We start from the raw sequence: 20,915 nt of genomic DNA, 5'->3' as shown, positions 1-20,915 counted from the left end.
TTAATATGAACAACTTGTATGATCAAGGGCAACAAACCCTTAAACATCTCCTCCATGCCCTCCAAATCATTAAACAAATCCGTGTGTTTTTTCAGTAGAACATAAATTATACTAGAAACCCATGCAATAGTAAAGTGCATCCTCAATAACAGCGAATTAGTGTAGGCCTCCATTTTTATAATTTCTTCAAGGTCATGTGATTTGTTCTGACGGAACTGGATTAATACTAATCAAGTTATTTTAAGGCCCAAGGCGAGGCCGTCTTTGATGGATTTTAGGCGATCAAGTACGTCAGACAGGCAACATTCATATTTGTGCGTTTTACTAGCTACAAATTTGCAATATGTGCTACAGTAGAGAGCTTTAGCACATGCGTCGCACGATATTAAGTTATAGCATACTTTTAAACATTCTGAGCAGTAAATGTAGTTGTCTTGTGTCAATACTGCAGTGTACGGTTTATCGACGAGTACTACTTCGCTGATTTCAATATCTCGTGTGGTCGTTACGTGTCTACCAAACTTGTTGTCAGTGTGGATTTTGAAGGAAGTATTATCACATGCAGTTGCCTGTTCATGATAGTTTGGGTATGCAAGTACTTGCGTTTTATGGTTGGAGTTTTGTTTTTTGATGACTTGTGAGCGTCGAAATGCCAGTTTGTGGGTAAATTCCTGCGAATGGTCGTTATAAAACGCTCTTTCAATGTCCTAGAATATTTGGATGAAGTGTGAAAACAGAACAATTACTAGGTACTCACAACTAAACTTTCTTGATACAAGCCAACTTTTGCCAATACTGCGGATCGACCAGAATAAGCTAAGGCTGTGATTCTTTTGCTTTTGGCCCAGGCCATGGCTGTGGTATAGCTCGCAAGCGCTTCTACATACCTATACTGTTTGAAATGAACGTTGCCACATTTTCGTATTTCTGTCGAATTTGAATAGTTTTTGTTGCTCGTCAGCATTGTCTCTTCGTACATTTCCCACTGGATATTCTGGTTGAGCAATAAGTTTACCCTTTGGAGGTTACATGCACACTTTTCGAAACTATATTTTACTTGTTGGAAGATAGTTTCCATCTCATCCATTTTGGGGGTATTGATAAATTCAACTATGGTTAATTATGGTCGTTTTGATCATGTGATGGAAAATTTACATAAAAACCCGTTTTTTTTTTTATAAAGGTTTGAAATATTCCACAACTGTTGCTGTAAATTCTGATTATTTCCCAAAATCAGGGTCGCCAACATTTGTCAACGTCAAACGTTAAAAAAAAGAGTAACAAAAAGGAAATTTTTGCGTGAAACCAGCATAAATGGGTAAAACCGAGTTAGATACGGTTACGTAACATTAGCCAAATACACTGACGTCATCCGAGGTCATCAAAATGGCAGCGTTTGACAAATAGGCGGTTTTCTCATAAGAGTCAATGCTAATATTTTCGGAATTCATTTAAATCTGAGAGTGTGTCAACTGTGTTTTTGTAGTTTGGTAAGTTTGTTACAGTTTCTCGACTGTGTAGATATCTGTAAAACGCACCATAACGTTTGAATATCCGTAAAAAATAATGTTTTCCAATGTGATGTAAGGTTAACTTCGCTGCATCTTATATTATTTGTTTTGCAAATTAATTCTGTGTTAATGTACATCAATGTTTTTTAAATACACTAGCATCTTAATATTAGGTATAATATTTTGTATTTTAGGAGAAAATGCCTAAATTTTGTGCTGTTGTGGATTGCGCGAATCGAAGCACCAGAAATGCGGACAAATTTTATTTTCCTTTCCCAGCAACTAGCAACAATAAAGGTAAATATATACAGGATGGGGAGAAAAGGCGGAAGCTTTGGTTAAAAGCCTTGAAACAAGTGGAATTAACGAAGCCAAAGTAAAGTATTCCTATATTTGTTCGGATCATTTTATTTTAGGTACAGTAACTACCTATTAGATTTACAGCTTCTAATAAATTACTACATTGGTACTCTTTTAGGTAAACCTGCAGATTTGTCGGATGTGGACCACCCTGATTATGTTCCATCACAAAATTTAGGATATCAAAATAAATCCACTCATAATACTTGTAATGTTGAAAGACACAGTCGTTTAAAAAAGAGAAAACTGAATAAATGCCTCTAGACTTTTGAATGCACGAATTTCATTGTGGGTTATTTTACTTATTCCAAAAATGAAAAAGTTTAGAATGGTATTCATTGTTATGGTAGGGATATCGTCTAAACACAAATTAAAATCACTTGCACTCATTATATAAGGATCTACGCCGTTTAAATTGTTGAACTTTTGTACATATCTGTTTTTCTCTTTGAGGGAAAGACACCGCGCATAATCACTTAAATTATCCATAATTTAAAAACAAATCACACACCTTCAATTAAACCCGTCACATTAACCTCAAACGAAAATATTAATTTCCGATTTACCGCTTAAAACACGGATGTATTTTGGGTGACGAGGAATTCAGACCAAAACAGCGTTCTGTATTTTTATTTTTATTATGTATTTTTAAACTCAAATCGCCAAAAAAAGCACCCTGATACACAGAAAAGATATGAAAGAAGCTATTCACGTGTTTATTTTCTAGATAAATACCCAAATTTTTAAATAAATTACGAAAATGTTAACATTGTCACTTATGGAGTTTCACGGCGCTTGTCAAACGCTGAGTTCCCGCCACAGCGTGACGTCACGTGTTATTGGCTAATTGAGCTGTAATAGTATAACTGGAGAGGGAGAGTGAATAGCAAAGTCCCTACTCCCTTTAAACATAAGACGAAATGGCAGCCATATATACTAATATATACTAATGCACATAATTACCATTTCATTGAAAGTTCAGCTTACTACTTGGTAAAAAAAATTGGTCTAAACAGTTTAGACAGTTCTTCCCTCGCTTTCAGAACCGAATCTTTATGTATGTCATAGATTCTTCTCATTAGAGTTCTGTGATGGGATATTTCAATAAATTCGCTTTCACACTGAAAGTCACGGCTCGTTCGTAATTTGATCAATAATAATAACTTGACTGATTCATTAATTTTTTTGAGTCACCCTGTATAAGCAGACCTAAAATAAATTAATGCAATGATAAATTACAAGTATAGTCTGATCATCTTTTGCACATTTTCGAAAGAATTTATTCAGAAAAATTCTGAGATGACGTAACCAACTTTTTGGGGTTGATAAATAGATACATTTTGATTAAAAAGTTAAGATTCTTGCAATAATTTCAAAACGTCTGCAAGATTTCAAGTATTCAGTTTTGCAATTCTTGATTTAATCAATAAAATAAATTGACTCAGAGATAATGACCAGAGACATTTTCGTTAGCGTTTTACCATCAAGATGATATTCCTAATATAAAGTCGCGATCTTTTCTATAGAACCACTCCCTAGTGTAAATTTTCAAAATTTGTTTGGTGTAAGTGACCTTGACGGGTTTCTGGGGGAAAACATATGTGTCAAAAATTTGACAGGTTAGATGGCCCCATTGTTAATGTAGATATTTTATTTTAATAAATAGATGAACAGAACATACAGTCTGCACGGGATACAGTGCGGCATATTTGAGGGCAACCGAAACATTCGTGTTGTGCTAGTTTCGATTGCCATATCAACTACCGCTACCAACCGCGTTCGGCGTAAAGTACTAGATGACAGGGCTATCAACTTGACTTTTTATCGAGTGGTTCCGTAGAAATGACCGCTACTGTAAGTACAAAATTTGACAACAATCGGTCTAGTACTTTCGGAGATTCTCTGTCTAATAAAACTCCGGGACGGCAGACAGACGAACTGACGGTAAGACGTACAGACAGACGGAAATGGGAGAGATATTTTTTCGCCTTCTAGGGGTCATGAAAGATACATAATTCGCATTATAAAGTGTTTTTTTACATCTCACTAACACAAAAATCACATTTTCAATGGTAATATTCTTATACCAAAAAATTGGTCTAAAGAATTTAGACAGTACTTCCCTCGCTGTCGGAAACTTGTCAACTGCATGCCTATTGTGTTTTTTTTACTTCCCATTTTTGCAAGGACACGTATATCAGTTGGGATAGATGTAGTGTAATTTACTCACGTATACGGCGTGTACTAGGAGAGGCAACTGAAAATCGTTTATGTATAAGCATTCTTAATTTAAGACGACAAGCGTAACTCTTGCTGAGACTGTATACGTGAGAGTCAAACAGAGAAACTGTAAACAAAACCGATAGTCGTCTAGAGATATTTATTGTTTCGACTTCCGCTTATCATATAAGACATTGGGTTTTATTACTTCCCGAGCGTAAGCAAGTATTGTAATCGATTCCGTCGGCCGACTCTCTACTTTTACGTTTTCTCGATCTTTCATGACCCCTAGAAGACGAGGAAATAGGTCTCCCATTTCCGTCTGTCTGTCCGTCTGTCCGTCCGTCTGTCCGTCTGTCTGCCGTCCCGGATTTTTATTAGACAGATAATCTCCGAAAGTACTGGACCGATTGTTGTGAAATTTTCTAGTTATATTAGGAATATCATGTATTTAGATGGTTAAACGCTAACCAAAATTTGTCTAATCATCCCCACCACTAATGTGATGACGTCACTTCAAAATTGTACATAGTAAATGGGTTTTAAATTGTACAAAATAATATAGTCCTAAACATGTAGTTTACGACTCCGAATTGAGTTTTTACCCGAAACGTCCAGATTTTTGGAAAAAAAATCAAAATTATAAAACAACATTATGCAATTTAATTTTGAATCTGCTAATCCGAATGTTTTGAAATGTTGCAGATGTTTTAAGGCTATAAAGAGCATCATAAATCTTTACTCAAAATATATTTGGTTATCCCCTCCAAAAACTTGATAACGTCAGCTCAAAAAGTTTGCCAAATAAATCCTATGTAACATGTACAAAATATGATGAGTCTGTGCTTGTGATATATCACTCCATTAATATTTTTTGGATTTGCATATACAGGGTGACTCAAAAAAATAATGAAATCTATTGCGAAAAAAAAACATAATAGACATGCAGTCGTCACGTTTCCTGCAGCGAGGGAAGTACTGTCTAAACTCTTTAGACCAATTTTTTTCGCAGTGGATTTCAAAGAATTCGGTTTTGTATAAATAAAATAAATATAAATTTTCGCATTCATGAATTTTTTTGAGTCACCCTGTACATGCAAATCCAAACAATATGAATGGAGTGATAGATCACAGTACAGACCCATCATATTTTGTACATTTTAGATATGATTTATTCGGCAAACTTTTTAGCTGACGTCATCAAGTTTTTGGAGGGGATAAGCAAATATATTTTGACTAAATATTTATTATGCTCTTTATAACCTTAAAACATCTGCAAGATTTCAGAGCATTCGGTTTCGTAGTTCTTGATTAACTCAATAAAATAAATTCACGCATTCATTAATTTTTTGGGTGACTCTGTATATGGAAATCGAATAAATTTGAATGGAATGATAAATCACAAGTACAGACTCATCATGTTTTTCACATTTTAGATAGGATTTATTCACCAAATTTTAGGGTGGCGTCATCAATTTTTTTAGGGGGGGATGAGCAAATAAATTTTGATAAAAAATTTAAGATGCTTATGATAACTTTAAAATATCTCCAAGATTTCACAGCATTCGGTTCTGTAATTCCTGATTAATTCAATAAAATAAATTGACGTTTTCATTAATTTTTTTGAGTCACCCTGTATATGCAAATCCAAAAAATATTATTGGAATGATAAATCACAAGTACAGACTCATCATATTTTGTACATTTTAGATAGTATTTATTCAGCAAAATTTTGGAGTGACGTCAACATTTTTTAGGGGGGAAGAGCAAATACATTTTGATAAAAAATTTACCATGTGGTACCGCTTTTACGACCAACCAGGTAATCGCCCGCTAACCTACCCCTTCCTTCGGGCATTGATTAAATACATATAGATAGACCCATGCTATTGTTTGGAGCGAACAGGCCAACGCCCGGCGAACAAGAGATGGCGCACCAACAGTCGGCCGTCAAACGCCGGCGAAAAGCTTGGACACCAATCGCGCGCGTAGATAACCCAAATCGCAGCAACAATACATTTAATAAAGCTACCACTCGACAGAGGGCGACGAAAACAATGTGTAAAAATCTCTAGTAAGCATTTATATAATTTGCAACGTTGCCAGATGAGCCTAGCACAACTTTGCCGTTATTTCTAGTCGATTAGATTTTATTTCGTTTGAAAGTTTCTGGTGAATAAATGGAATTATTAAAATGAATAAACAATACAAACAAATTATTACTTGTTATTTTAAATACTTGTTAGTGTTGATGAAAACATAAATGGTAATTAAAGTTATTCTAAATACGGTCCGGTCCGGTAGCTCAAATTTTACAGTACGAGTGATATGTTTCAGGACGAGTAGGTAGCCGAGTCTTTAATTTCGAAACGAGTACTGCGAAAAGAGTTACCGGACGTATGTTGTTATGTATTTTATTTCATACTGTCAACATACTTTTTTATTCGATAAAATTATTATTATTTTGAGAAAAAATCCAAATCGAGTCACTTTTTCTGACATCGTTAGCAACCGCTCTTTGGTAAATGTTTTAATTTGTTTATTCGTGCAAATAGCATCATATGTTTAAACACATAGTACTTATAACACTTTACAGGACTTATTGTTTTGTATAATCCGACTCGATGGACGAATGTTTTGTGCAATCCGTCTCGAAGGACCAATGTTTGTGCAACTCGGCTCGTCCTACCAGTATTTTTTGTAATCTGGTTGATACGACAATGTGATACCGAATTGTACTTTGATATTGCTCCAAGGACCTTTGTTTTCTTGCGTGCGAGATAATAGACAGCGTTCGGTTTCGATGTTTAATACAGGACGGTTACAGAAGTACTAAATTTACATTTGTATTTACAATAACAGGTAAAGCAAAAGAGACCCAAAAGGGTCAGTGGCCGCTTCCGGAAATGGAAGACTTGTCCTTTTTGGCCACGGAGGTATAGTCGTCCAGATCGTACTTCGTTTTTATGACTGCACCCTATTGTGTAGGAGTTAAATCCCTTCACAATGGGTCCGTGCCGCAAGTGATCCAGCGCTCATAAACCATCAACAGACCAACTGTCTACACTACACAGGGCCGTACTTTCCCCCAGCATGTTGTTAAAATATGTACCTTATCTTACTATTATTACTTATAGAATTGTTCAGCTGACTATCATTGTGATATGGATGCGACGTTGTACGAATCTTGAGTTAGACAACAATTAATTCCCAATCTTCCTGCAGGAACGGTGATAGTTATGGACAATGCCAGCTATCATTCAAAACTATTAAACAAAATACCAACAACGTCCACAAAAAAAGATGATATTATACATTTTATGAGGCACAATGACATAGACATCCCGGCAGGTAAAGCAACAAAAAAAGATCTTTTAAATTGTATAAAACAACTGAATATGCCAAAACAATATCGAATCGATCAAATAGCCAAAGAACATGGACACATTGTGTTGAGACTTCCGCCGCATTACTGTGTTATGAATCCCATTGAATTAATATGGAGTAGTCTGAAAAGATCAATTCGACGAAATAACACAACCCCTAATTTAAGCGCTCAAGTGGTGGATCTGATTAGACAAGAGGTTAATAACATAACAATAGATTTGTGGAAAAATTGTGTAAAGCATGTAATAGACATTGAAAACAGCTATGTTTCACCTAATTTTCAAGAGTTTGTTGTCCATTTAGAGGACGAAGACAATGACGACGATTTAGTAGACTATTTTTTTGATAGTGATAACGACTGATTTGCAACTACATTTTTTGTTATAAAATAACACTATATGTGGATCTGAAAATAGTATGTAAATTATTTATTTACTTATTAATATTGTTAATTTGTTCTCTTCTGTTTAAAATATTTTGTTTATATTATATGAAAAACTGAATAAATATATTTATTTCACCATTAGGCTGATTTTTGTCCACATCCCACACTTCTGTGAATGAAAGCGGATCCGGTCCTGCATAGGTAGCTCTCGAAAACCTTTAAGACGATTTATGAGACGGCTGTTCACACTTTCAATAGACCACCAAATGCTTGCGGTAATTGTTATTGCAGTGCCATAAAAACGGGGTACGACCTGGACGACTTTAGAAGAGTGTCTCTTCTACCTCCGTGTTTTTGGCTCAATTTTATCGGACTTGTCCGTTTTTTTGATTTTACCGGAATAGTTCGATCCAGTAAAACGTCAAACTTGACATAGTATGAAGTAAAATAAATAAATTTTATGATGTAAATACAATTAAGTGTATCGATAATTCGCTACTGAAAATTTATTGAAATATAATTTGTGTTAAAAAAAGATTTTTGTGGTTTTATGGTTTATTAAATGTAATTAAAATAAATAATATCAAGAACTTGTATTATATATCAAAAACATTCATTGTAAATAAGAAAATTATGTAAATAAACCATAAAACCATACAAAATTTTCCTGCGACCTCTATTCAAAATCCCAGTTTACCAATAGGAATTAAGGCACAAAGATGTTTCACTGAATTTATTACCGATTTTTCAAGAAAAGTATGCTTATAAGCCTATAAGCGTCTAATGGGTTAAAACAACAAATAATAATCACAATTTATTTGTTTTATGTGTTCATTACAATAATCTCATTTATTTACCAGAAACTTCTAAATGAAATAATATCTGGTTGACGAGAAATATCCGCAAATTTGTGTTAGGCTCATCTGGCAACGTTTTCGGTAGGTAGGTATCAATGGAATAATGCGATTAGATATACTGACCGTTTTAAGGAGTGCTCGTCCAATAGTGCGTAAACTAAAAGATTTGGTAATTTTCTTGGAAGAGTTTGTTTCTTCAATGAAAATTTATGGTTTTTAATTCTTCGGCCGCTTGAAAGTCTCGCCATGTGAAAATAGATTATTTGATAACCTGTTTCGAACAAAAGCATATTTGCATATTCTAAACAACTGGCCATATCGATTCCAAACTTGTACAGATATGTTTTTTATTGTTTCTGTTTTCAATGAAATAAATTTTATTTGCAAAATACCTAATGTCTAACGACATATCACGCATACATACTACCCCATTTACTATATTTTCAATCTGTGCATTTTTCGCTTCATTCGTAGGAGCCAAGTAAGAAGTATCAGTGAGACCGGCGGACTTTCAATGGCTCGTAAATGAAAAGATTTAGTAAAGTTTCCTAGAACAGTCTGTCTCTTCATAAAAAAATTTAGACATTTTTACTATGAAATATAGGTACAATACGGTATATTCCACTGTTTGTTTTCTTTGAGATACGACTAGTTCTTGTGCCGAAGTGAAACACCAAAAAGTCTAAAGTCCGGAAATCAGAGTGAATTTTAAAACACATAAAACGACTTCTTTATTTATTTAAATATTGTCCTGTAACGTCCTGTGACGTGGAATGGAGTTTCTTAATGTACAAAAATATGTTAGATAATAACCGAAAAATTTTCTTGATTAAAACTAAAGGAAACACAATTATTACTTGGAATAAAAATAAAGAATATCAAGAACTTGTGATATGTATTAAAAATATTTAATTTCAAATAAGTAAATTATGTCAATAAACCATAAAACCACAAAAATCTTTTTTTAACACAAATTATATTTCAATAAATTTTCAGTAGCGAATTATCGATATACTTAATTGTATTTACATCATAATAGTTATTTATTATACAAGCGGTTAAAGTGAATGTTTAATGAGCGGCCAGTTTAAGGCGAGAGCGCCGTATGCCGCGAGCGCCTTAAGACCACGAATTACACATTCATTTTAACCGCGAGTGTAATTTTTATTCAATTTTGACAACCCCAAGTCCCAAATTGTGAAAAAATTGGTGATTCAAAGTTCACATTCGAGAAAAGTCAGAATTGACAGCGACCAAATAAAAGTTTTATATGCGTAGAATTTAGGTTACAATATCAGGTGTGTGTGTGTAGTATGTGACTCTGGCGACGGTGTTTGTTTATTTTAAACAAACTAAAATTATCGAAAAATTGCAAAATCATGCAAGATTCCAACGGCAAAACTAAACTTGCTACCAAAAAAGAGCAAATCAGAAAGTGTATCAAAAGTTCCTTAGATGGAAAGAGCAGCAAGGCATTAGAGAAATTACAGAAATGGTAACCATGGTTTTAAAACAGTAAAATAAAAATTTTATTTCGCTAGCGGTTTAAAAATTTTATGGTGCTACCGGATAAACCAAAGCTTTAGTGGCCTACTGACGGCAAAATAAACGTTTGTTTACATGTCAAAATTGAATAAAATTTATTTATTTTACTTTATACTATGTCAAGTTTGACGTTTTACTGGATCGAACGATTCCGGTAAAATCAAAAAAACGGACAAGTCCCATAAAATTGAGCCAAAAAGGACAAGTGTTCCATTTCCGGAAGCGGCCACTGACCCTTTTGGGTCTCTTTTGCTTTACCTGTTATTGTAAATACAAATGTAAATTTAGTATTTCTGCAACCGTCCTGTATTAAACATCGAAACCAAACGCTGTCTATTATCTCGCACGCAAGAAAACAAAGGTCCTTGGAGCAATATCAAAGTACAATTCGGTATCACATTGTCGTATCAACCAGATTACAAAAAATACTGGTAGGACGAGCCGAGTTGCACAAACATTGGTCCTTCGAGACGGATTGCACAAAACATTCGTCCATCGAGTCGGATTATACAAAACAATAAGTCCTGTAAAGTGTTATAAGTACTATGTGTTTAAACATATGATGCTGATTTGCACGAATAAACAAATTAAAACATTTACCAAAGAGCGGTTGCTAACGATGTCAGAAAAAGTGACTCGATTTGGATTTTTTCTCAAAATAATAATAATATTATCGAATAAAAAAGTATGTTGACAGTATGAAATAAAATACATAACAACATACGTCCGGTAACTCTTTTCGCAGTACTCGTTTCGAAATTAAAGACTCGGCTACCTACTCGTCCTGAAACATATCACTCGTACTGTAAAATTTGAGCTACCGGACCGGACCGTATTTAGAATAACTTTAATTACCATTTATGTTTTCATCAACACTAACAAGTATTTAAAATAACAAGTAATAATTTGTTTGTATTGTTTATTCATTATAATAATTCCATTTATTCACCAGAAACTTTTAAACGAAATAAAATCTAATCGACTAGAAATAACGGCAAAGTTGTGCTAGGCTCATCTGGCAACGTTGCAAATTATATAAATGCTTACTATGAGATTTTTACACATTGTTTTCGTCGCCCTCTGTCGAGTGGTAGCTTTATTAAATGTATTGTTGCTGTGATTTGGGTTATCTACGCGCGCGATTGGTGTCCAAGCTTTTCGCCGGCGTTTGACGGCTGACTGTTGGTGCGCCATCTCTTGTTCGCCGGCCGTTGGCCTGTTCGCTCCAAATAATAGCATGGGTCTATCTATATGTATTTAATCAATGCTTCGGGGAAGTGACCAGGGTGTGACCAGAGTCGTCTCCGAACAACCGACGAGAACAGTACGACGAGTGCACTTGTATATAGCAAATAGTTGTTGATGTTGTAAATAAACATATAAAAGCACATTCCATCGTTTTCGTGATTATTGCGCTAACATCATTTTGGTCCTTCGAGCCGGATATGCAAGCCGAACGTGCAAGTTTCACGTGTTAGTGTAATTAATCAATTCTGCAAAATTCAAGTGCGCGTAACCACGACATCAGCAACAGCAAGTTCGCGTTACCGCAACATCAGCAACAGCAAGTTCGCGTTACCCCAACATCTGCAAAAGCAAGTTCGCGTTACCGCAATATCAACAACAGTTCCACGAGGCCAGCATCAGGTCAACAGAAACAACACAGGTCAGATCCTTTTTTCATCATCCTTATTTTACACGGTGTACCTTTCTTTTGGTGTCAACAAACGCATTCATAATCTCTTCAAATCGTAATCATGTCAGAATCATATATAAACAAACGGGCACAAATTATCAATCGTCTCGAGCGAATCGCTTCATTTGTTTCTACAAGTAATGACATTAGTTTAATTAAGGCTAGGTATCAAATACCTCTAGATACATTCAAAGAATTTAATGTTCTTCAGGACAACATTGAAGAACTAGTACCATTGGACAGTTTTGCTGCACAGAATTTGGAAAGAGTTAAATTTGAAGATACTTACTTTTCAACTATCGCCAAAATGGAATTATTAATTGAACAACTTAATGAGGCCAAAAATGCAAGGGTCAGTTCTGGAAGCAAATCGGAACGACAAACGAATCCAAAATTAAAAATCAACCTACCCACAATTGAATTACCTGAGTTCAACGGTAATTACGCAGACTGGTTGTCCTTCCGAGATGTTTTCGAATCTCTCGTTCATAATAATGAAAATCTCAGCAATCTTGAAAAAATGCACTATTTACGCTCAACATTAAAAGGCGAAGCGCTCCGTGCTATCGAGGCGCTTACAATATCAAGTGCTAATTACGATTCGGCTTGGGATCTTATAACAAAACGCTTTGAAAATCATCATCTGTTGATAGAGGCACATATACGAAATATTTTAAATGCTCCCACAATAACAAAAGGTTTTTATGACTCTTTACGTAAATTAATTGACGACGTAAAAATTAACTTGGAAGCTCTTAAGGTTTTACAACTTCCTACTCATGAATGGGATGCAATTTTAGTAACATGCTTGGGTGATAAATTAGATTTTCAATCGAATCGAGATTGGCAAGGTAAATTAACAACTAACCTTCCCACATTTGACGAATTAATAGAATTTTTGGAGACTCGTTGTCGTTATCTTGAATCTGTTAATAGCAAAGCACGTCCAAATATTCCAGTTATGTTCAAATCAAACAAATTCAATATTAAACATACAAATCAGACACATTCTTCAGTACATGTTACCGTAAAAAACAATTCATGTTTTGTTTGCAAGGGGAATCATTTTATGCATCAGTGTAATGAATTTCTGCAGATGAATATTAACAATCGCATTGAAAAAACAAAACAGTTGAAACTTTGTTCTAATTGTCTCAGAAAACACCAGTGGCGGCTCGTGAAGTTTTCTTCAGAGGAGGCTCAAATTTGAAAAGCACTACTTTTTATATCTTTTATTATCTGAATAATTTTTTTCGTCATGCCTACGAAAAGAACACTCTTGCGTTGACAGATAAATTATATTGCATTGATTAGTCTTTTCAAAATTGCCCAATTTTCACCAACTTTCTCGTAATAGTTCTCCCTTTTATGAGCCGAATCTAAATTATTGGCAATATTTTGCATTGTATTTCTAATTTAATCGAAGAAAATATGTGTTCCTGTGATTTTTCATGCCTTTCTATAGTGACAAATTTTGTAAATTATTATAGCCTGTTTTACCCCAAGGGGAAGATTTATCAATTTATCACTTATAAATAATACACAATTCCAGCAGTATAATTTGTTTCTTAAAACCGAAGACGTTAACTATTTAGTTTTATTATAATTATTTTCATGAAATGCTCTGTTTTGTTTCTAATTGTAACTGTCAATACCATTAATGGGAGTGATGGTGTTGGTCTTCCCTTTTATACCCTTACCTACGTAAAGCCTAAACACCACCACCACTGAACAGGGAGCTCGCGAAACCACCTCAATGTTTTTCCTACTTACACCCGATTGCTCCAACTAATAAGAAAGAGATAAAGTTATCTGTACGACTTGATCTGAAAAGAGATGAACAGCCGGAGGCTAGCGGCTTGGAGCGGCAGTCCCAGCAACGTTTTAGCCAATGCAATACCCACTGACGGTGCGTCAAGGTTACGGTCTCATTATTCAGATGCATCGTCGTTCGGAGGCTAGCGGCTAGCAAGCCTCTGCCGCTGAAACCAAACGCGGAGTGGTGTGAATGTGAATTATGATTGTGAGGGCGCAAATATAAATTTTTCCGACATTTTAACCTGATATATGATGAAAGTAAATGAAATCCAAGAAAATATTCTGAAAAATAACAAATGTCTACAAAAATATAAATTCTTTCATCGAAAAAAATTAGAGGAAGCTCAGCTCCAAAAAATAGAGGAGGCTCAGCCTCCCCTGCCTCCTCTGAGGAGCCGCCACTGGAAAACACAATATCTCAGACTGTAGATCATCACATAATTGTCGCACATGTAATTCACGTCATAATACCTTACTCCATCAAGATCAAGTGATAGTTCAATCAACTAGTAATCATGTGTCATCATTTATTAACAATATTGAAAATTTGCTGTCCACGGCAGTGGTATTTATTATGGACAACCTTGGTTATTTTCACAAATGCAGAATACTATTAGACAGTGGTTCGCAATATAATCTAATAACTAGAGCATTTTCCAAGAAACTAGGACTAAAAACAGGCTTCACTAATCACAAACTAACTTTTGTCAATCAGTCTGAATCCAAGGTTACAGAAATGACAAGCGTAAGTTTAAAAACAAGGTTGAGTGACTATACAGCCAACATTAATTGTTTAATTCTAGAAACAATAACAGAACCACTACCCCTAAATTGATTCTCCGCTCAACAATTAAGTATTCCAAATACCTTGAATCTAGCCGACCCCACATTTAACATTAGCGGTCCTATCGATTTACTCATTGGTTCGGAATTATTCTTGGATATATTAACATCCGGTAAAATCCTATTAAAACCGTTACTTTATCTGCATAATACCACCCTCGGATGGATTTTGTCGGGGCCTTTGAGTGTAGGATTTTCTAAGGAATTCCCAGCTTCTAATAATACTTCCTGCAATAACAATACAGTGACCATAAATTCTGATCTCGAAAATTTATCTAAACAGGTAGCAAAATTTTGGGAAACAGAGGATTATCACACTAATAAACCAGTACCCGTCCAGCAAGATATTATTTGTGAATCACATTTCAAGGCAAACACAAAAAGGGACGCCAACGGTCGTTTTTGGGTTTCCCTGCCCATAAAAGACAATTGCATGCAATTAGGGTCTTCCTCCGAAATGGCTCGCAAACGATTTCTCAGTTTAGAAAAGAAACTAAATAAGGATCCAAATTTAAAATGAAAATACGTTGAGTTCATGCGTGAATACGAGGAACTTGGTCACATGGAAAAGGTTCCAAATGATCAATTACATAATCCAAATACATATTACATACCACATCATTCGGTCTTCAAGGGAACAAAAATTCGGGTAGTTTTTGATGGTAGCATGAAGTCCGACAACGGTTTGGCCTTAAATCAAAATTTACTTGCGGGTCCAGTTATTCAGCAGGACATTTTCGACATAACACTTAGGTTCAGAACATTTCAATACGTTATCAACGCTGACATTGCTAAAATGTATCGGCAAATTTATTTAAATACACCCGATCGCGATTACCACCGAATATTTTGGCGTGAAAACAGGGAAGATCCCATGCAAGTCTACCGTTTGACAACAGTCACATATGGGACCACCAGTGCCCCATTTTTAGCAATACGATCACTTCAACAATTAGCACACGAAAACCGGGAGTCATTTCCAAATGCAAGTGCCAAAATCATTCGAGATTTTTATGTTGGTGACTTACTATCAGGTGCTGATTCCCTGCCACAAGCCATGGAATTACAATCACAAATTGACAACATTTTACGCTCAGGAGGTTTTCATTTAACAAAATGGGCATTTAATGACATAAATTTAATACCTGAAGTTGATCGCATCTTTACCGACAATTTTAATTTCGACAAGCATGACACAAATAAAACACTAGGTTTATATTGGAATTTTAGTCAAGATACATTAGGGTATAAATTCAATATTAACACCAACACATCTTCTACAAACATAACAAAAAAACACATTTTGTCAACCATCTCAAAGGTGTTTGACCCCTTGGGTCTAATAAGTCCCATTGTAGTAAAGGCAAAATTGCTATTACAACAATGTTGGTCGGCAAATTTAAGCTTGGATCAGAGGGTTGCCCAAAACATTCATGGTGAATGGCTAAATCTCATTCACGATTTAACACATCTGGATAAAATTCGTATCAGTCGCAAAACAATACCTCCAAACGTCACTAATATAGAGTTACATGGATTTTCGGACACTTCCGAAAAGGCTTACGGTGCAGCTATCTATTTACGAACTGTCGGCATTGACGGAAATGTTCAAATTTAATTATTGACCTCAAAATCGCGCGTCGCGCCAATCAAAAGAGTGACAATTCCAAGATTGGAGCTAATGGCGACAGTACTTTTATCGCATTTCTCAAATATTAGACATCACTATATCAGCTAAATTCTTTTGGACGGACTCGACCATAGTTTTACATTGGTTGTCTAAACCGGCTACACACTGGCAAATTTTTGTAGGTAATCGAGTAGCGCAAATACAATCTAATTGCAACATTGACCAGTGGCGTCTTGTTAACGGTGTCGATAATCCCGCCGATATAGTTTCACGAGGCATGTCCCCAGAACAATTGTCAAAATGTACTCTATGGTGGCACGGGCCACATTGGTTAACAAAAAACTCAAACAATTGGCCAGGTAAATTTCAACTCGATGTTATGCTACAAGATGTTCCCGAAACACGTAAAAGAGTAACAACAACGATAACAAATAATAATTGATCGTTCACGTTAATTGAATCTTTCTCTAATTACAATAGACTCATTAAGTGTGTAGCGTATTTTTTTCGGTTTATTGAATTCATTACCTCGCCGTCAAAAAATAATTTTAACAAAAGATCATTACATCCACAAGACTTCGATGAGGCGCGCATCAAAATCGTCAGATTTGTTCAAAAACAAGCTTTTAGTAACGAATTTAGCGACTTGAAAGCAGGTGGTGAGGTTAGTAAAAAAAGTAAACTGTTAAGTTTAAGTCCATTTCTAGATCAAAATAACATTATCAGAGTTGGCGGAAGAATAAAAAATTGGTCTAAAGAGTTTAGACAGTACTTCCCTCGCTGTCGGAAACTTGACGACTGCATGCCTATTGTGTTTTTTTTTCTCATTACATTTTTGTAGTGGGAATTTAAAAAAAAATTGTGATGACGTCATCAACATTTTTGCAAGGACACGTATATCAGTTGGGATAGATGTAGTGTAATACTAAGAATAAAATTATTGTATTCCCAAATTTTCGGGAAAATGAATTGGGTCGTTTTGAATATTGATTTCTTATAATCAATAAAATAACGAAACAATTTACTCACGTATACGGCGCCGGTGTGTAATATCTAGAGAGCGGATTTCTGTCGCGCTAGGCAAGGCCAAACTCGGTCCGGCTCGTATGTACGGGATGCGAATTCATTGCGGTTGCGGACTGCACTTCGTTTATTTGAGATTAGAATAACGCTGTTTCGTTGCACTCTGCTGTTAATTCCCGTTCTCATTTACTTAGCCGTTTGATTAATAAATCGTTAATTATATTTATGGAATTAGTACCGATTAAATTCAGTGATTAGCTATCACCCGCTACTGAGTCCCGGCGATCCAGCGCGTCCCCACCTATAATCGTGACGTAGCCCGACAAAAATCCGCTGTCTAGTAATATGAAAGGCAACTGAAAATCGTTTATGTATAAACATTCTTAATTTAAGATGACAAGCGTAACAGCATACGTGAGAGTCAAACAGTGAAACTGTAAACAAAACGACCATCGGTTTTATTACTTCGACTTCCGCTTATTATATAAAACATTGGGTTTTATTTTAATTCTTGTCTGTATGAATGGAATGATAAATCACAAGTACAGACTCATCATATTTTGTACATTTTAGATACGATTTATTCGGCAAACTTTTGAGCTGACGTCATCAGTTTTTTGTAGAAGATAACCAAATATATTTTGACTAAAAATTTATTATGAATGGAGTGATAAATGACAAGTACAGACTCATCAAATTTTGTACATTTTAGATATGATTTATTCGGCAAACTTTCGAGCTGACGTCATCAAGTTTTTGGAGGGGATAAGCAAATATATTTTGACTAAACATTTATTATGCTCTTTATGACCTTAAAACATCTGCAAGATTTCAGAGCATTCGGTTTTGTAGTTCCTAATTAAATCAATAAAATATATTTACGCATTCATTAATTTTTTTGAGTCGCCCTGTATATGCAAATCCAAAGAATATGAATGGAGTGATAAATTACAAGTACAGACTCATCATATTTTTACAGTTTAGATAGGATTTATTCGGCAAACTTTCGAGCTGACGTCATCAATTTTTTGGAGGGGATAAGCAAATATATTTTGACTAAACATTTATTATGCTCTTTATAACCTTAAAACATCTGCAAGATTTCAAAGCATTCGGTTTTGTAGTTCCTGAGTAAATCAATAAAATAAATTTATGCATTCATTAATTTTTTTGAGTCACCCTGTATATGCAAATCCAAAAAAGTCTTTGCGTTCAAGTTTTAAATTGTTAACTTTCATTGCACTGTTTCGGTTATACTATCTTTATTGTTTATTGTTAAGTTGTTATCATACCACCTGTACAAACATTTTTATTCATGTAATGTACGAATATTGTTAAATTGTTGTTGTATTATCTTTTAACTTGTACAAACATTTCCTTTCATGTAAAGTACCAATAAACATATTCTATTCCATTCTAAATACGATTGGCATTTATGGAATTTCAAAATTTCTAGCCGTTTTCAAGATATGCGGCCATGGTAGTTGTGTTCCCGGAATTGGATGGATAAGAGATTATCCATGAAAACAAACAGTATACTATATATATATATATATATATATATTTTATATATATATATATACGTCAATAATAACTTTTGGCCTCGCGCCAGATTTAGGCAACAAGTAATGGGAGAATATGAAAACCACATCCTAGCCTCAAACCTGTCATATCAGTGTTCAAATTTGTATTTATGGTTGCATCATTTACAACAAGCGAATGCTTGACACGTTTTAAAGTAGGTAAATATTTGGAGTTATAGTTTACACTGTTTTCGAGTAAAAGAAAGAAAAGGTGGTATGAATCAGTTTATTCAGAAATAATTTTTTGGAATTAAAACAGCCACATAGAGGCTGAAGAAATTAAGATAATCAAAGAGAAAAGAAAACAACTTAAAACTAGGAAAGCTTACTTCGTAGTAAGTGCAATTATATTCTATGAACATTTAATACTACTATAAAACACCAAAGTAGATTATTCATATTTCTTATGAAGTTAGAGATTGCAATTATTAACAAAGTTGACAACGTATGGATAAAGTTAAATATATATCTTTTAGTCAAAAGAGGTGTCTGCATAATTTGTTACAGTGTGTTTGCAGGTATATTTGTACAATGCAGCAGCTGCTGCATTGACTATCCAAATGTAATGTATAAATAATGATTTGTCTGGTGTATGGTGCAGTCTTAAAATTAGGTATTTTTACTATATTTCAATTGGATAAATATTTTTACACATATTTGTAAATTCTCGTGCTTTGCCAGTTTTAGACGTTGGAATTTTAATTATTAGCGTATCGTTTTTGTCTTGAATGCCGTCATTATTTTTCAATTTATCCATTCCACATGCTCCTACAACTTCTAATAAAAAATAAACCTAAAACATAATGATTTATAGACAATGTGATTGACCTTGTTTGAGATCACCTTTAACATCAGGTACATTTAATCACGGGCTTCTGTTAAAAATTTTGGTAAGTCTTCTCTTGTAAATATATTTGATTTCTTGGCAATGTAACCTATATTTTTTGCTTGAAAACTTGGTGTACTTAGATATATCTATGCTGTTTCTTATTAACAGAGTTGACTTTAACTACGACTATGCAGCCCAAAGTGTTAAAGATTTCACAGAATTTGCTTTTTCAGCGAAATACTCGTATGCAATGAGGTGTTCTCCATATATTTTGCATGGTTGTTTCTGCGCAAAAAAAAAATTCATACCGCTTTTCATAAACTGTGGCTGAGTTTTTAGGTAATAAATTTGATATATTATCTGCCAGTTTTTGCAAGTTCGGTCGAATGCATGTAAACTGCTTGTTATTATTGCTATCCATCTCTATTTTGCAATTGCTGCAGATCTTTCTGCAAGCAAAAATATTAAAAGTGCCGAAAAATAAGAGGTATGCTTCATACTTTCATTTAAAATGGGCATGTAAGCTAATAATCTGTTCTGTAATAATAATAAAAGCTTATTATAGGTTATGTAGATACAAGAAAATTGTTCAAATTCTTCCTTTCCGCATACTCCTACAACTTCGAATAAAAAATATACCTAAAACATTATGTTTTATAGACAATGTGATTGACCTTCTTTGAGATTACCTTTGACATTAGGTACATTAATCACGGGCCTCTGTTAAAAATTTTCGTAAGTTTTCTCTTGTAAATATATTTGATTTCTGGGAAACATAACCTATATTTTTTGCTTGAGAACTTGGTGTACTTAGATTATACCTATGCTGTTTTATATTAACAGAGTTGACTTTAACAACGACTATGTAGCCCAAAATGTTGATTTCACAGAATTTTCTTTTTCAGCGAAATACTCGTATGCAAAATGAGATATTCTCCATATAATGTTTTCCATGGTTGTTTCTGCACCGAACAAAAACTTATTACAGGTTATGTGGATACACCACGTCTATGACAACCTTACCGCCAATAAAAATCACCAATATAGTTACATTCACCAATAGTAGGTGGCGCTGAGAGCATACGAGATTGCAGTTGCCTTAATAAACTGATTTAGATACCTACTTTACCCACACTAGACCGGTAAAAAACAGATCAGCAAATTTTAAACTATTCGAAAATTTCAGTTTAAAAAATTCTTCGTGCGATACTAGAGATAGAATAGTGAA

General features: G+C 34.5%; 2 protein-coding genes and 1 long non-coding RNA gene across 4 annotated transcripts; 2 read left to right on the top strand and 1 right to left on the bottom strand.

Moving 5' to 3' along the window:
- The first annotated feature begins 5,885 nt into the window (after positions 1-5,885).
- LOC135119442 (uncharacterized) lies at positions 5,886-7,840 on the top strand. Its single transcript, XM_064043858.1, has 4 exons — positions 5,886-5,913; positions 6,954-7,027; positions 7,080-7,101; positions 7,317-7,840. Exons 1-4 carry the CDS (start codon positions 5,886-5,888, stop codon positions 7,838-7,840), a joined length of 648 nt encoding a protein of 215 aa, XP_063899928.1.
- A 7,317-nt stretch (positions 7,841-15,157) lies between these two features.
- Positions 15,158-16,240, top strand: LOC135119441 (uncharacterized). Its single transcript, XM_064043857.1, has one exon. The coding sequence runs from the start codon at positions 15,158-15,160 to the stop codon at positions 16,238-16,240; it is 1,083 nt and encodes a 360-aa protein (XP_063899927.1).
- A 2,870-nt stretch (positions 16,241-19,110) lies between these two features.
- Positions 19,111-20,684, bottom strand: LOC135119436 (uncharacterized). Of its 2 annotated transcripts, XR_010278221.1 has the most exons (4): positions 20,377-20,684; positions 20,188-20,326; positions 19,702-20,136; positions 19,112-19,651 (listed from the first exon to the last, which is right to left on the bottom strand). It is a non-coding gene; the product is annotated as an uncharacterized LOC135119436 (long non-coding RNA). The 2 variants fall into 2 exon arrangements; XR_010278220.1 differs by having other exon boundaries at positions 19,111-19,651; positions 19,702-20,326.
- Between the last annotated feature and the right edge of the window lie 231 nt (positions 20,685-20,915).

Source organism: Zophobas morio, unplaced genomic scaffold, assembly GCF_036711695.1.
Source record: "Zophobas morio isolate AGI-343-1 ecotype UQ-CSIRO unplaced genomic scaffold, CSIRO_AGI_Zmor_V1 ptg000264l, whole genome shotgun sequence".
Classification (NCBI taxonomy): domain Eukaryota; kingdom Metazoa; phylum Arthropoda; class Insecta; order Coleoptera; family Tenebrionidae; genus Zophobas; species Zophobas morio.
The sequence above is the reverse complement of the archived record's forward strand: the minus strand, read 5'-3'. Positions and strand labels throughout refer to the sequence as shown.